Source organism: Pseudophryne corroboree, chromosome 3 (genome assembly GCF_028390025.1).
Source record: "Pseudophryne corroboree isolate aPseCor3 chromosome 3, aPseCor3.hap2, whole genome shotgun sequence".
In the NCBI taxonomy this organism is placed as follows: domain Eukaryota; kingdom Metazoa; phylum Chordata; class Amphibia; order Anura; family Myobatrachidae; genus Pseudophryne; species Pseudophryne corroboree.
In genome coordinates this window covers 337,406,607-337,423,863 of record NC_086446.1, presented here as the reverse complement: position 1 = coordinate 337,423,863, position 17,257 = coordinate 337,406,607, and the positions used below count along the sequence as shown (strand labels likewise).

The 17,257-nt window shown below is 43.5% G+C and overlaps 1 protein-coding gene across 2 annotated transcripts in view; it reads left to right on the top strand.

The window, feature by feature from the left end:
- Positions 1 to 15,068, top strand: part of CALCOCO2 (calcium binding and coiled-coil domain 2) — a 171,878-nt gene extending 156,810 nt beyond the window's left edge. For both annotated transcript variants that reach the window (XM_063959598.1, XM_063959599.1), the window contains exons 21-22: positions 13,135 to 13,160; positions 14,764 to 15,068. In XM_063959598.1, coding sequence (XP_063815668.1) covers positions 13,135 to 13,160; positions 14,764 to 14,868 — 131 coding nt within the window. In that variant the 3' untranslated portion in view covers positions 14,869 to 15,068. The remainder of the gene's footprint in view (positions 1 to 13,134; positions 13,161 to 14,763) is intronic.
- Positions 15,069 to 17,257: the final 2,189 nt, after the last annotated feature.

The window sequence follows — 17,257 nt, the reverse complement described above, 5'->3', positions numbered from 1 at the left end:
CTGAAAGGATTGTAAACAGTCATGTAGGGCTTGGGAGAAAGTACTTGGGCTGTCAATGAAACCTTGGGAAAGACGGGTACAGGTGTACTGTACTCCCCTGTTAGAGAAGGCAAAGAGGTACTGGCTGTCAGGGTGAAGGGGAACAGAAAAGAAAGCAGAGCAGAGGTCAATTACAGTGAAGTAATTAGAGGTAGAAGGAATCTGCATGAGGATGACAGCTGGATTGGGCACTACGGGGAATTGGCTGTTGACTATTTTGTTTATTCCCCTTAAATCCTGCATAAGCCTGTAACCCCTCCCCCCACTCTTTTTCACAGGGAAGATGGGACTATTGGCTGTGCTGGATGTCCTGACTAGGATGCAATGCTGTAGCAGCCGTTCTATGACAGGGTATAGTCTTAGTTCCACCTCTGGCTTCAGAGGGTACTGGAGGATTTTTGGAGCTATCCTGCCATCCTTTATTTGTACTACTACTGGGGCTACATTTGCCATATCCAGTGTCCTGTCCATCTTTAGTCCATAAGGAACCCAGTATTTGTGAGATCATTTCCTCTACCTGCGATGGACATGTGTCTAGAATGGTAGACTGCAACATTAGCCTTTGAGGTGTTTCTAACATATCTTGTACTTCCTGTGCATGGCCTTCAGGGATATCTAAAAACACACCCTCAGGGGTAGAATATATAACACAGCACATTTTACATAATAAGTTTCTGCCAAGTAGGTTAGTCGGGGCCGATGCAGCCAACAAGAATGAATGTTTGTTATGTAAGGGCCCTATCGTAACCTCTGCAGGTCTAGTCAAAGGATACTGTTGCACTTTTCTCGTTACTCCCATTGCCGAAATTGTTTTGCCCATGGTCATTATTCCTGTTGAAGAGGTTTATATATATCTGGCCGCCCCTGTATCTACAAGGAAAGGTTGTCTTGTACCAGCTACCTTGACCATGACCTCCATGATCGTCTCTGAGGCTATTTGTCAACCTCACTGGCTGTAAGATACAGGTGTGACCCCCTTCCTATTGCCTGTATTGTTGGTTTCCCCAGAAGGCGTTGGCAGCTATAATATGTGAGGGAAGGAACTGCGATGAGTTGGAGGTCTGCCCATCCGTCCTTGGGGGAAATCTATGTGTTTCCCCTCTATGTGGCTCAAAATCCCTTCTATATGTCCCTTGGTCCCGTCTATGTGTTGGGTAGTTTTGTGTATGTGGCTCGTGTCTAGGGGCTTGTGGTCTTTTCAGTGTACAGTCCCTGGAGAAATGTCCCTCTCTCCCACAAGTGTAACACCTACTTACTCTCCTTCTCGGTTCTTCAAACACTTGGGGGGTAGGTTGTGTAGTTTGGCCTTCCAGAGACTGTATACTCACCGTCATTAACCTTTCCCCCTGCTGTTCTTTATGTTTGAAGATATTCTTGTTATGCTCAATAGCAGATTCTCTCAGAGCATCTACAGTGACCCCTCTCCAATTAGGCAAAGAAGTCTGTACCCTGACTTTCAATGCCTCTTTGAGTCCGTCCGTTAACACAGAGACAGCTACCTCCCTGTGGTTCACATCATTTTTTATATCCCTTATCCCAGTGTATTTAGCCATATCTTGTAAGGCTCTATGAAAATATTTGGATGCCAGTTCACTTTCTCTCTGTTTGATAGTGAAAATTTTATTCCATTTTACAATTGTGGGGAAATACAATCCTAGTTGTATACTGATTTGTTTCACGTTCTCCTAATTGTATTCATCAGTCAGAGGACTGTCTGCCTCTATCTTACAATCCATTATAAAATTTTGGGTGTCAATATTGGTGGGTAGGCACGCTCTTAACACTGGCCGCCAATCTTTGTTTGTAGGTTCATGGGCATTACCCAGATCCTTAATAAACTTCTGGCATCTGGCTAAATCTTTCCTGGGATCGGAGAATTCTGAAATGATTGACCGCAGTTCCGACCTGGACCACAGGCAATACATTGCAATATTCCTGATGGGGGTTACTCTGTCCCTGTCAGTTCTCCCATTGGGGACAGTAATTACGCGGACGGGGTGTAGCCCTGCTATATCAACCTTTCTGACTCAACCTGGGGATACACTGTTTCTTCATAATGGACGGACCCATACTTACCGGTAGCTCTGATCCCGGCCGTCTCACCTGAAGAGGACGCAGTTGTTACTCTTACCGGTTGGGCTTGCCCCACCTGGGTTTCCTGTATGCTTACTGCCTGAGAGAGAGACGAGATCAGGCTAGGTTCGTCATCCTCTTCTGAACTATGACCCTTGAAAGAACTTAAAACAGGGTACAATTTGCATGGGTTAGGGTTAATACAATTTGTAAGTGCATCCCTATCATTTCCTGGTATGCTATTGGTTGTAGCAGCCTTCTCTTCATCGACATATGGCGGTGGTGGTGCACTCGTATTCACATTCCTGTCTGGTTTGGAACTTGCTACACGAGCAAGTTCCCTTTGCATTTCTCCCTCTTGTTGCCATATGTTTAAACAGTCGTTATGTCTGATCCTTTTGTTTCTTGGATTTGATCAGACATATCCTATTTCTAACATTCTGCAGCACCTCTGGTTCAAAACTACCAACCCTAGGAAATGATGCCCTATCATCAACAGTCATTCGTACCCTTTCATCACAAAAAGCCCCTGTGTATGGACCATATTTTCTACACATAATATACTGAGCGGACCCTCTCGGTCTCTGCTCCTCAGCCTGAACCCTGGCTCCTGAACGCCTCTCGCGTGCCCACTTGGCTCCCATTGTGGACTTTTTAAACACAAACACCAAATGTAGAATAAAAAGAGACCCTCCTAAGGCGCTGCAAACGGGCAGCAAATAGACAATACCAAATAGGTCACCAACCTATAGGAAAATATATAACAAAGAAAAAGGTACGATCTCACTCTTTGCGCTCCAAATGTCCCTTCACTTTAGTTGTCCTCACACCGATATCGGGGTTTACATGAAACAAAAAATTAAACATGACATAGTGTAATACTGCATATGCAAAAAAGTTCTTTCCACTGTGTAGGGGAAGAAATGAAGCGATGGAAAAATCCCAGAAGAGTTCAAACGTCCTCCTTCTTATGGGGTCACCAAAGTGATACGACGAGGACTTGGCAACGAATTCTTACATGTATGCTTACTTTTATGAATATGGTAGAAAACACATCAAGGTTTCTTTAATGAAAATATTGAGATTTTTCTTCTTAAACCATATGATGCAGATGAATATTGCTCATGTGAACATATGTGGAATTAAAAAAGGGAAGCCAATTAGGGCAAACCAAACCCCTTTTATTTAAAATAATACAAACAGACGACCAATCATACCAAATTTGGGAAACAGAGGTGGACTTCAGCTGACAAAGTAAAATCCGGATATAACAATGTCACATGCTCCCCTCAATGGATATGCTGGTTTGAAAACATCAATGCAACACTGTATCAACGCGTTTCGACGCTCGGCGGCGTCTTAATCAAGATTAGACAGTGTATTTAACTATAATAAAAAAGACATCAATAAGAAATTTTCCCATATACATAAAATTCCTATAAAAAAAATTCCTATGAAAAACACAAATTAAAACATACCACTGGCGTGCAGCCTCTCACATAAGGTCAGCTGAATGAAACAGTTCCTAAACTGACCTCCCTTAAATAGCAGGGAACTGGTGTATTTCTGACCAATTATCCAATGAATGGGAACATAGCTTGACAGACATTTGGCTCCCATTGTGGACTTTTTAAACACAAACACCAAATGGCCCACACGAGATGACTGTGAAAAGTTCCTCTGTGCGCTTTTCACCCGTTCCGTCTCTGCTGGACAGTACCACGGTCCACTCCAGTAGTGATCGCCCCACGTACCCAATGAGGACCCCTGCCAGACCCCTCAGCACTGGAAGTATGAAGTATAAACAGCAATAAATTAATACCCCTTTTTCAGTGGAGGTTAAAAGCCTGATCTTTTTGGTTTCTTTCCACAGGAATTCCACTTGGGAAACATCATCAAGCCTTCCTATGTAGTTCCACCAGGAATATTTCCTGAGAGAGCGTCATCGAAAAATTCCTTTACTTTACACCAATCACGTCTGTGTATGCTAACACAGCGTGTATGATGACGTAATTGCGCGAAATTAAGCAAATGGTCCATTCGCAAAGCTTATAGATACTTGTTATCTATACACCCTATGATCACGGGAGTCAAATTTACAAGCTGCGCTCCACAGCCGGAGCGTAACACCAAAATCACGCTCCTCCGCACGTTTTACCTTTAAAAACACACACACTACGTGCCTCAATACCAATTAATATGGGAGGTCGCTAACCTCCACGCCACCAAGCCTCTGCTTACTCAGTGCCTCACCGATGTGATCCCGCTTTTCGGGGTTCAATCCACTCACACTTACTTTTCAAAAACTCACACTTTTAGATTTTTTGTACAGAAAAAAAAAAAATCACTCCCTTTGGTCGATAACTTGCCCCAGAGGTACTACACTTATAATACGTTTTTCAATAATCTGTCTAAAATCAGATAGTTACTTGTTAACTTCCGCTTGCGTAAATATGCGCTCACGTTTTCCACCTTCTGTGCGTCCACGTGTGTATCTGTGTGTCGCTATATACACGTGCATGTATTATTTTACTATGACACATGTATACTTGCATATGCAAGTGTGTATCGCTGCATACTTTTGTAGCCTGCCACACTCTCTTAACCAACTCTAGTAATACAAAAAAAAACACTATTCGTATTGTAGCAGTTAGATAAATGCTTCCACGTTCCCTTTGAGCACCGGAAGTCCCCTGCCGGAAAGCTTCCGCTACGTGCTACCTAAACTTTTAGGCTGGAACAGAGTTTCACTTATGAAATGCAAATATTTTGCAATTAATACACAACACACTTTTGTTCCCTACACACCCTGAAAGTCACCCACGTGGATAACTTCCGTTGGGTGCTGCCCAAACTTTTAGGCCAGGACCAAGTTTTGTATGTGCTTTTACAAGTACCCACTAAACAAAATACAATAAATGTATAACAAATAACTTATCCAATTCTATGCAGATCTATAATGACTACTACAACCTATGGCAACAATATATGAGAATATACGCAAAATATCTGTACGCTTGTGCGCGTTTTCACACCAAAAGTAACACACAAAGAAAAATTTTCCTTGCTGTCCCTTGGTTCGCACCAGCACCTCTGAGACTATACAGGACAGACGTGGTTTAACAACATTAGGTAGTTTTAACACAACAACAGAAATTGTTTTACTTTAGACGCGTCCTCCACCCTTTGTTGTTAGACCAAAGTCTGTTAGGCCCTGCAAGTCCGCGAGTATGAGGTGAACTGGACAGAGCCCCTAACTGTAAAGTTTGATTAATTTACAAGGAAAAGCAATACCGTATCACACTGTGGTTCGGGCCGCTGTAGCTGCCAAACGTAAGCAAATAACCGCTAAGATATGTATGCACGTTGCGTATACACGCCGACACGGTATGCGCACAGTGCAGCGACACATGTGGCTGAATACACCTTATCCCCAAACAAGAATGGAATGTGACACCAGTAGTTAAATGTAATGTTGTGGTCCAACGCATCAACAGTATTTACTCAAAAGATACAGATAAAAGAAACAACAATATTACAGAGAAGAGCTACAACCAATAGTACATATGTTTGTTTGCGAGCGCTCCCGGATCCAGGACTGTCAGTCTTAGCAAGATGACCTTCAGAGAATAGCCTGAGCCTGGCCAGGAGGACTCTCTTTTTATACAATGTGTACAAATACAGTACAATGGGAAATGTAAGCTCTTCTTTCATGGGTCAAAGGGCAGGTCGTTTACAGTACACAAGGGGTCATAGGTTGGTTTAAATAAATTGGCGATGCTTGGTCCAGGTGTACTTGCAGGTGTTCGCCACTGGGTTCCCGCCAAATATCAAGAGTACAGTATTTACAGTATTTGTGAATATTACAATTCTGCACATATCTATACGCAGAAACATGCTATAAACTGCAAATAGCAACCGGAATGTAGATCTCAAAATACAGTAAGTCCTAACCTTGCTCCATCCCCTCACATCCCGTAACCCTGAATAACTGTTGTTCTATCTTTTGAGTATATGTAACTTGCTGGAAAAGTGTGTGGAGACTATGTGTAAATTATGCACTATATAAATAGAATATTGAATATGTCTTTGTGGCTTTTCTGTGCGAATGTGTATGCTACCGTATATACTCATACCACGCGCCAATACGCAAGGCTTGTGAACCAGTGTACGTAGCGTGCGTGTATATGCACGCACGGCGACTACTTGCACGCACAGAGGCCACACTGGTGTTTGCATGTGGTGTGTATGTAATATTTTTGACTTCGACAAAGGCTTAGTACATCTCCCCCTTACGGTGCATGTGGGGTGGTCTGAGTGCGTGTGGGGAGATCTGATGGCATGGGGAAAGGTCTGAGAGGCATTTAAAGGACACATGGGGAGGTCTGATGGCATTACCGTGTGCTGAGTATAACCTAGGGCAGTACGTATGGTGTAATGGTTAGCATTACTACCTTACAGCACTGAGGTCATGGGTTCGATTCCCACCATGGCCCAACTGTGTGGAGTTTGTATATTCTCCCCGTATTTGCGTAGGTTTCCTCCGAGTACTCCGGTTTCCTCCCACAATCCAAAAATATACTGGTAAGTTAATTGGATCCCAACAAAAATTAACCCTAGCGTGAATGTGTGTCCGTGTACATGTGGTAGGGAATATAGATTGTAAGCTCCACTGGCGCAGGGACTGATATGAATGGGCAAATATTCTCTGGAAAGCGCTGCAGAATATGTGTGCACTATATAAATAACTGGTAATAAATAACCTCTGTTCACAGACCAGTTGATTACCAGTAAGTGGGACAATGTGGCAATTAACTGCCATCTGCCAGGCTAAGGTGTCAGCAAGGTGCATAATCAGCTGGAGTCCACCAATGTGAATCGGTGGCTACTACAATGCGGCATAATGTGAAGTAGGGGCCCAGTGTGGCATAATGTTGAGGTACTATAATGTGATATACTGTAATATAAACTGAGCACACTATGTGGCAGAAGGAGAACTATGGCACTACTAAAGTTGTAGTTATGATCTGCTGTATGTCAGTTTGAATATTTTTGGAGTCGTGTTTGTGATGTGTACAGATATTGCTATCCCCTCGACAGATACAGAACTAGTTAGTGGCAGATTTTATTTATGGGCTGCAGAACTGCAACCCCCCCCCAGTAAAATCTGCCACCCCTCAGGCACTTACTAGCAGTGGCAGTGACCTCCCATTGGAAGCCACTCCCCTGCTATACCATCAGCCCTATCTGGCTTCTATGGGCTGCTACGGCTCATAAACTCCATAGAAGCCAGTCCCTGTTTAGCAGTGCTGGATTAAGCCCCACCCCAGTCATATGCTCCACCCTTACCATTGCCCTTCCAACAGGGGTAAAAAGAGTGCCCGCCCCCTCCCCCTCTTGGCGCCACTGCGGACAGTATGTGCTGGTTGCAGGTGGAATCAGGTAAGTACTGGACACTAGGCATACTATACAAGAGCAGTTACGTTGCACTAGTTGCTGGGGAGTAGAAATGCACCAGCCTCACTAGTTGGTACCCCTGGTAGCCCTGGAGAAGGGGGACCCTTAGCTATCAGCCTAGAACCCTTATACTCCTGGGGCCCTTGGGCAACTGCCCATTGAGCCCATACAAAAAGACAGCCCTGGCAAGTGCTGCCTGCTGTCATGGCTGAGACCTCCGTGGTCTCACCTGCTGTCCATGAGGTCCCCTCGCTAAACACTCGCACAGTCCTGATGTGTACTAGGTACACATTGCGATTTTTTGGGTGGAACCAACAAACGGGATCATTTTTCTGAAACTGGAGGGTCCCTATATCAGCATTATGCATTAAGCATTTTTTTTTTTAAGTTTGTGATTTTCTCTCACACGACACTGAATTTGCATATGTCTGCCCACAAAGAGGATGTAGTAATAAACAATGGAAAATATGAGCAGATTATTGAGAATGCACATACACCACAGAATATTGGGTCCTATGGGCAAATATCTTTAGTCGAGGCCGACTGATCGGATAATTGAAGCTGTGTGTTTGTGCCCATTTTTTTGCCACTTAATCAGCATGTGGCCAAAACGCCAAATATTTATTATTTATTTATTTACTTATTAACAGTTTCTTATATAGCACAGAAAATTCTGTTGCGCTTTACAATTGTACACGATGATAAAACAAAACTGCGTAATAACAAACAGTCATAGAGGTAGGAAGGCCCTGCTCACAAGGTTACAATCTATAGGGAAATAGGCATTGATACACAAGGATAGGTGTTATCTATTGCATAGTTGTCCACTGGATTGCAAATGTTCTAGGTGGGCTGCATGATATCACATCACAGGAATGATGAACCATGGCCAGAAGGAAGGGAAAGTGAAGAAAGAAAAAATATGTGGACTGGACAGTGGGGCTATAATTGGATAGGAAAGTTTATGAAGGTTGACTGAGTAGGTAGGTCTGGAATGTGATAAGCTAGCCTGAAGAGGTGAGTTTTCAGGTAACGTTTGAAGTTTTGGAGACTTATTGTGCGTGGGAGGGCATTCCACAGAGTGGTGCAGCCTGAAGAAAGTCCTGCAATAATGCATGGGAGCGAGTGATGAGTGCGGATGAGAGACGCAGGTCTTGTGAAGAGCGGAGAGGTCGAGTTGGGAGATGTTTTGAGTTAAGCGAAGAGAAGTACATTGGTGTAGTTTGGTTAATGGCCTTGTGTGTGAGTAAAAGTATTTTATATTGAATACGGTAGAATACAGGTAACCAATGGAGGGACTGACAGAGCGGATCAGCAGCCGATGAACATCTAGCGAGGAAGATTAGCCTTGCAGCTGCATTTAAAATGGATTGTAGTGGTGAGAGTCTCTTTTTGGTAAGACCAGTAAGAAGACTATTGCAATAATCAATGCGGGAGATAATGAGAGCATGGATTAGAGTTTATTCAGTGTCTTGTGTAAGGTATGGTCGTATTTTGGATATGTTTTTTAGATGCATGTAGCATGATTTTGAGACAGATTGAATGTGGGGAGCAAAGGACAGTTATGTGTCAAGTATGACACCTAGGCAGCGAGCTTGTGGGGTAGGACTGATTGCTGAGTTCTCAACAGTGATAGCAATATCAGGTTGGTAACTACTATTGGCCGGTGGAAATATAATTAACTCTGTTTTGGAAATATTAAGTTTGAGGTGGCGAGATAACATCCAAGATGAAATGGTAGAAAGGCATTCAGTGACCATGACCAATAGAGATGGTGAAAAATCTGGGGAGGATAGATAGATTTGCGTATCATCTGCGTACAGATGATACTGAAATCCAAAAGACCTGATAAGTTTGCCAAGAGATGACGTATAGATTGAGAAAAGCAGAGTACCTAAGACCGAACCTTGTGGTACTCCAACTGAAAAAGGTAGCGAAGAGAAGGTGGATTCAGAGAAGCGAACACTGAAGGAGCAATAAGGTAGGTAGGATAGGAACCAAGATAGGGCTGTGTCTTTAAAACCTAGGGATTGTAGTGTTTGTATGAGAAGAAAATGGTCAACAGTTTCAAAAGTAGAGATCTAGAAAAATAAGTAGTGAATATTGGCCTTTGTACTTCGCAGTGATAATTCGCTACTTTAGTCAGTGCTGTCTCTGTGGAGTGTTGGGAATGAAAGCCTGACTGAAGTTGGTCAAATAAGTTGTGAGAAATAAGAAAGTGTGTAAGGCGAGTGTAGGCAAGTCTCTCAAGTGGCTAGGAGAGGCATGGTAGCTGAGAGATGGGACGGTAGTTTGAGAGGGAGTTAGGGTCAGAATTTTGTTTTCTTCAGAATGGGAGTAATCACTGCATACTTGAATAGTGAAGGAAAGATACCAGTAGAAAGAGAGAGATTACAGATGTTAGTTAAAATTGGGATAAGCTAAGCAGACAGAAATGTACTTACTTGTGAGGGTATAGGCTCAAGAGGAGAGGTAGTAGAGTAACAGGATGAGAAGAGTGATGACACTTCATCTTCATATGTGGGATAAAATAAAGAGAGAGTGCCAGAGGGTTCAGGTAGAGAATTGAGCAGGTCACTGGCTGAGGAAGAGCATACCATTTCATCTCGGATCTTATCAGTCTTGTCCTTGAAGAAGGAAGCAAGATCTTGCGCCTTGATAGTGGCTGGTGGATTGGGTGAGCGAGGGTTCAGAAGTGATTTAAATGTAATAAAAAATAATTTAGGGTTAGAGGCTTGAGCAGATATGAGCGTTTGGAAATATGTTTGTTTGGCAGTGTCCAGGACATTACGATAAGAGTGGTAGAAAGTACTTATATCTGAGGAAGTCACTTGTAATACAAGATTTACGCCACTGACGCTCAACTTTTCGTGAGTTTTTGTAAATATCTTGTTAATTTAGAGTGCCACGGTTGACATCTAGGCCTAAGTGGATTGTGATGGGTAGCTGGAGCAGCTTGGTCAAGGGCTATTTCTAGAGTCTCATTCAGATGTGATACAGCAGATTAAGGAGAAGTAAATGCAGAAATAGGTGAGAGCAGTTGTTGCAGAGAGGTGGATAGTGCTTGAAAATTAATTGTGTTAATATTTCTGCGGGTTTGAGTAAGATTGGAGGACTTTAATGACTCTGAGTTTGAGGTAATGGTGGAGAGCATGCAGGTGATAAGGTTGTGATCTGAGAGAGGGAAAGGAGTGTTAGTGAATTCAGAATCTGAGCAAAGTCTGGTGAATACTAGATCAAGGCAGTGGCCCTCCTGATGAGTAGAGGAGTCAGTCCATTGGGAGAGGCCGAGAGAGGAGGTTAGAGAAAGTAGTTTGGAGGCATGAGCAGCAGATTTTGGACTATCAATAGCAATATTGAAATCACCTGTGATGATGGTGGAGATGTCAGATGATAAGGAGTCAGGCAGAAAAATCTTCCAGAAATTGTTTGGGTTTCCCAGGTGGGCGATAACACGCAGAGGGAAAGGAGTGTAAGTCCTGATGGAATGTACTTCAAATGATGTGAATGTGAGTGATGGAATCTGTGGTAGGACTGTGTATGCGAAAGATTGGGAAAGTAATAATCCACCCCACCTCCTTAACTGTTACCAGACCTGGAGGTGTGTGTGAAGTGGAGACCACTGTGTGACAGTGCTGCAGGGGAGGCTGTGTCTGATTGTGTGAGCAATGTTTCTGTTATAGCCAGCAGATTGAAGTGGTTAGATATTAAGAGGTCTTATAAGGATGTTAATTTGTTACAAACAGAGTGTGCATTCCATAAGACACATTTTAGTGATTTGGAGGGCGCAAGGAGACATGTGATGTTTATGAGGTTGGCTGGATTTCTATATTGCTGCGAATCAGGTGGATGTGAGTGGGGTAAGTGATTGGGTCCCGGATTCGGTGAAATGTCACCAGCTAATAGAAGCAGGAGAGAGATAAATACACGCTATGCAAAAAAAACAGGCCGAGCACCCGATTATTGGCAAATCAGTCCAATAATTATAGTGTACTTAACTTAAGTGTAACAAAGGTTTTCAGTGAATAATGTGACACAAAGATCTAAAGGGCCGTACTGACGGGGAGATTTCCCCAGAGATGTGTGCTGAGCGGTCTAGCACAGACCGCTCAGCACACATCTCTCCCCCCGCTCAGCACAGCACGATGTGCTGAGCAAGGGGGGGTGGAACGGGCAGGCACGGGGGGCCGCTCATTTCACCCAGCGGTGAAATGAGCGACCTGCTAGATTGTGCCAATCGAGGATGGCGATAGCGATGCGCGGGACCGTGTATCGCTGTCGCCAGCACCCCTACACACGGAGCGTTGTTCAGCTAATTTCTAAGCAATCTAGTCAGATTGCTCAGAAATTAGCTGAACATCGCTCTGTGGGGGTCAATCCGAGTTGTTAGCTCGTTATTTTTTTCTCGCAACGGAGCGATTAGTCGCTAATGCGCATGCGCAATGTCCGCAGTGCGACTGCACCAAGTAAATTTGCTATGCAGTTAGGTATTTTACTCACGGCATTGCAAGGTTTTTTCTTCGTTCTGGTGATCGTAATGTGATTGACAGGAAGTGGGTGTTTCTGGGCGGAAACTGGCCGTTTTATGGGTGTGTGCGAAAAAACGCTACCGTTTCTGGGAAAAACGCGGGAGTGGCTGAAGAAACGGAGGAGTGTCTGGGCGAACGCTGGGTGTGTTTGTGACGTCAAACCAGGAACGACAAGCACTGAACTGATCGTAGATGCCGAGTAAGTGTGGAGCTACTCAGAAACTGCTAAGAAGTGTCTATTCGCAATTTTGCTAATCTTTCGTTCGCAATTTTGCCAAGCTAAGATTCACTCCCAGTAGGCGGCGGCTTAGCGTGTGCAATGCTGCTAAAAGCAGCTTGCGAGCGAACAACTCGGAATGAGGGCCTGTGTGTACTCCTCTTAAGACAGACTTAAATCATTCTCTGTAAGAAGATTGCCTAATTTCTATAATTAACTCTGCTCACACATACAGCTGCTCAATACCTGGTATGGGCACCTTATTTTGAGGGTGCATGGTCAGCTGTTGTAAAATAATCTGCAGAGAGCTGCTTGGAGCTGCTAAAGGAGAAGTTTAAACATGTTGCAATGAAACCAAAAGAGGACAGGGCTTGTGACGTGTGGAATGAGTATGGGACTGTAACATACTGTACAGTGTATAAACATTAAGTAAACAATGATGCCTTATAATAAACATTAAATTTTTTCAACAAAATGGTTCAATAGAAAAGTTTGATGTGACACATGGTGATCCTCAGAAAGTGGTTTATTGAGGAAATGACAGACCGGGGTTGTGGGATGCATTAACATAGAAAAATGGCAGTATTCCGTGAACAACTTCCCTACACCTTCTACACCTGTAATTCTTCCCTGCAAGTGCCTAAAATGTGTTCATGTCCGGTTTGCATATCTTTCCTTGGACAAAGCCCAACTTGCACTTATTATTTATACTGCATAAGCCATTTTTTCGGGATGGGTTGTTTATATATATTGTAGACCTGTATTATAATTATGCGCACTTGTCATATTATTAATCAAAAAATGTTATACATTTTTCAGGAGCTAATACAAGTTCATCCACAGAGGTGAGTAGAGTTAGCACGTAATGGTCTTCCTACATAAACAGAATCTAATATACAGGGTGTTACAAAAAGATGGACCCAATTTCAAAGCAAATTGAGTCACAATGGCCCTCATTCCGAGTCGTTCGCTCGGTAATTTTCATCGCATCGCAGTGAAATTCCGCTTAGTACGCATGCGCAATATTCGCACTGCGACTGCGCCAAGTAATTTAACAATGAAGATAGTATTTTTACTCACGGCTTTTTCTTCGCTCCGGCGATCGTAGTGTGATTGACAGGAAATGGGTGTTACTGGGCGGAAACACGGCGTTTTATGGGCGTGTGGATCAAAACGCTACCGTTTCCGGAAAAAACGCAGGAGTGGCCGGAGAAACGGGGGAGTGTCTGGGCGAACGCTGGGTGTGTTTGTGACATCAAACCAGGAACGACGAGCACTGAACTGATCGCAGATGCCGAGTAAGTCTGAAGCTACTCTGAAACTGCTAAGTAGTTTGTAATCGCAATATTGCGAATACATCGTTCGCAATTTTAAGAAGCTAAGATTCACTCCCAGTAGGCGGCGGCTTAGCGTGTGTAACTCTGCTAAAATCGCCTTGCGAGCGATCAACTCGGAATGAGGGCCAATGGCAACATGTTACAATTGCACAAATAAGTTACCAACGGTTTAATGAATTATCAAATTTTACTAACCATTTTATAAATGCTCCATGTGCTCTCCAGCTGCTGTACCGATAACATGGAAACGCAGTCCCTGGCCCCGCCACTACCTGCACATGCACGGTTTCCCGACTACCGGGAAATCGCTTGTTGGATCGCAGGAGCGATCCAACCTGAATTAGGCCCAGAGTTTCCTAAATCCTCAATTAAAAAGCACACACAGCAGAACAGTGCAAAATGACTAAAGCTAGCTTGCTAAGCAGCCAGAATAGGAAAACTATTTAAATTGTCTGGCAAGTGAATAGGAAATCCTGGGGACTATCAGCTAGAATTATTATCCTTTGTCAGCTTATACCCCTTTTCCACTGACATGAAAATTGTGGGGTTTTGCATGTGAATGTGCATCAACCCAGTATTTTTGTCAGTGGAAACAGCTTCTTTAGAAAAAACCCAGCTTAGTGAATCCTTCCCAGGTAGTAGGGTTTTGCCCAGGAAGGACCTGAGTGAGCTACAGTTTAAACGGGTAACCCGGTTCATCTGACACAGGTCACGTTTACAGCATGGGGAGAGCTGGATTTCCCGATCCTGTGTGGACCTCACAAGTGTCACCTGTGGATTGAAGCATGATTATCAACATTGCAGTTTATCAGATCTTTCGGAATAATTAAGTTTGTGACTCATCACTGTCATAGATCCTAATCAATTGCTAAACCATATTGTCCTGCTGTTCCTCATGTTTCTGTGATATCATGGGGTCCTAGTAAATTACTAGATTGCATTCTTATACTGGGCTTTATATTTCAGTGATATCACTGGTTTCAAATTAATAGATTAGGTTCTTTCATGAATAGAGTTTCAGCCCTCAAATGACACAGCTAAAGCCCAGCTGAAAGTGCACTACAGAAAGCATCCTTATTACATTTAATGTCTTTTCATTTCCCTTTTACAGACTGAAGGCATACAGCAAAGAAATCCTTTAATATGTCCAATATGTTCTGAACAATTCCAAGCCAATGAATGTCAAGTGTATGAAGATCATGTGATGTGCCATTAAACTGAGAGCTAGTGCGTTAACAGTGATACTGTATATCCTCTTGAATCTCTGACCACACTTACCATTAAAAAGAGTGCAGAGATTTGGGGTAATAAAATCTATACACAATAGACTATGTGAAACACCAAAATGTCTTTGATTGCTCATAGTAAACCTGTACACTTTAATCAATGCAATGGAAATACATTTTCTCAATAATTTCACTGAGTCCTTATTATTTAATGGAGAAGTATTGCTATTCCACAATATTGCTGTTCAAACTTCTGGCTGTACAGTACTTCCTATTCTGCAATAGTTCTCAAAATAATCAGATGTCGTTGTTCTTGGACGATGGTTCTCAACCGAAAACCCTCAAGTTTTCCCAACAGGTCATGTTTTGAGGATTTCATTCTGTGGAAATAGGTGGGATAATTACTGAACCAGCAAAACAGATTACCTCACCTGTGCATGATTAAAGAAATCCACAAAACATGACCTGTAGGTGGTACATCAGGCTGCGTCACAATCAAAATTTTTATTATGAAACTAAGTTGCCTGTGTTATTTTCTTTATTCTTCAGTATGCAAATAGGCTAAACTGCAGTGATTTCCAAACCTGGTCCTGATGACCCACTCACAGTCCAGAAATTAGGGATATCACTGTTTCAGTACAGGTGGTTTCAAATCAATGTCAGAGACTCAGAAATGTATCCATGCCTTGTGATTTTTCTCAATTTGCTTCTTTAATATGTTACTTTATACATATTCTAATATGGCAAACAAAAATGTAAAAATCCATCCACTCGCTACTCGTGAAAAACGGCTTAGCCGTGTTCTGCATGTTGTGCCAAATTGAGCAAAATAGCAAAGATGTAAGTGGACATATCTGTGTATGTATGTATGTATGTATGTATATGTGTATATATATATATATATATATATATACACTGCTCAAAAAAATAAAGGGAACACTAAAATAACACATCCTAGATCTGAATGAATTAAATTTCTCTAACGTCCTAGTGGATGCTGGGGACTCCGTCAGGACCATGGGGGATAGCGGGCTCCGCAGGAGACAGGGCACATCTAAAAAGCTTTTTAGGTCACATGGTGTGTACTGGCTCCTCCCCCTATGACCCTCCTCCAAGCCTCAGTTAGGTTTTTGTGCCCGTCCGAGAAGGGTGCAAACTGGATGGCTCTCTTAAGGAGCTATTTAGTAAAGTTTTTTTTTAGGTTTCTAATCAGTGATTCCTGCTGGCGACAGGATCACTGCAACGAGGGACTTAGGGGAGAGACTGGCAACTCACCTGCGTGCAGGAGGATTGAAGTCTTAGGCTACTGGACACTGAGCTCCAGAGGGAGTCGGAACACAGGTCAGCCTGGGGTTCGTCCCGGAGCCGCGCCGCCGATCCCCCTTACAGACGCTGAAGAAAGACGGCGGAACGGAGGTCCGGAAACAGGCGGCAGAAGACTTCACAGTCTTCAGAGAGGTAGCGCACAGCACTGCAGCTGTGCGCCATTGTTGTCACACGGCTCACTGACACGGTCACGGAGGTGCAGGGCGCTGCTGGGGGCGCCCTGGGCAGCAATATAAATACCTATTTGGCAAATAAATACATCACATATAGCCATTAAGGCTATATGTATGTATTTTAACCCAGGCCAGTTATTAAAAAACCGGGAGGAAAAGCCCGCCGAAAAGGGGGCGGAGCTTATTCTCCTCAGCACTCAGCGCCATTTTCCTGATCAGCTCCGCTGGTGAGGAAGGCTCCCACTCTCCCCTGCACTGCACTACAGAAACAGGGTTAAAAGAGAAGGGGGGCATAAATTGGCGATATAATGATATATTAAGAGCGCATATATAGAAACAACACCTTCTAGGGTTGTTATATACATTATAGCGCTTTTGGTGTGTGCTGGCAAACTCTCCCTCTGTCTCCCCAAAGGGCTAGTGGGTCCTGTCCTCTATCAGAGCATTCCCTGTGTGTGTGCTGTATGTCGGTACGTGTGTGTCGACATGTATGAGGAAAATGTTGGTGAGGAGGCGGAGCAAATTGCCTGTAATGTTGATGTCACTCTCTAGGGAGTCGACACCGGAATGGATGGTCTACTTATGGAATTACGTGATAATGTCAACACGCTGCAAGACGGTTGACGACATGAGATGGCCGGCGGACAAATTAGTACCGGTCCAGGCGTCTCAGACACCGTCAGGGGCTTGTAAAAACGCCCATTTACCTCAGTCGGTCGACAGACACAGACATGGACACTGACCCCAGTGTCGACGGTGAAGAAACATACGTAATTTTCCTTTAGGGCCACGAGTTACATGTTAAGGGCAATGAAGGAGCTGTTACATATTTCTGATACTACAAGTACCACAAATAAGGGTATTTTGTAGGGTGTGAATA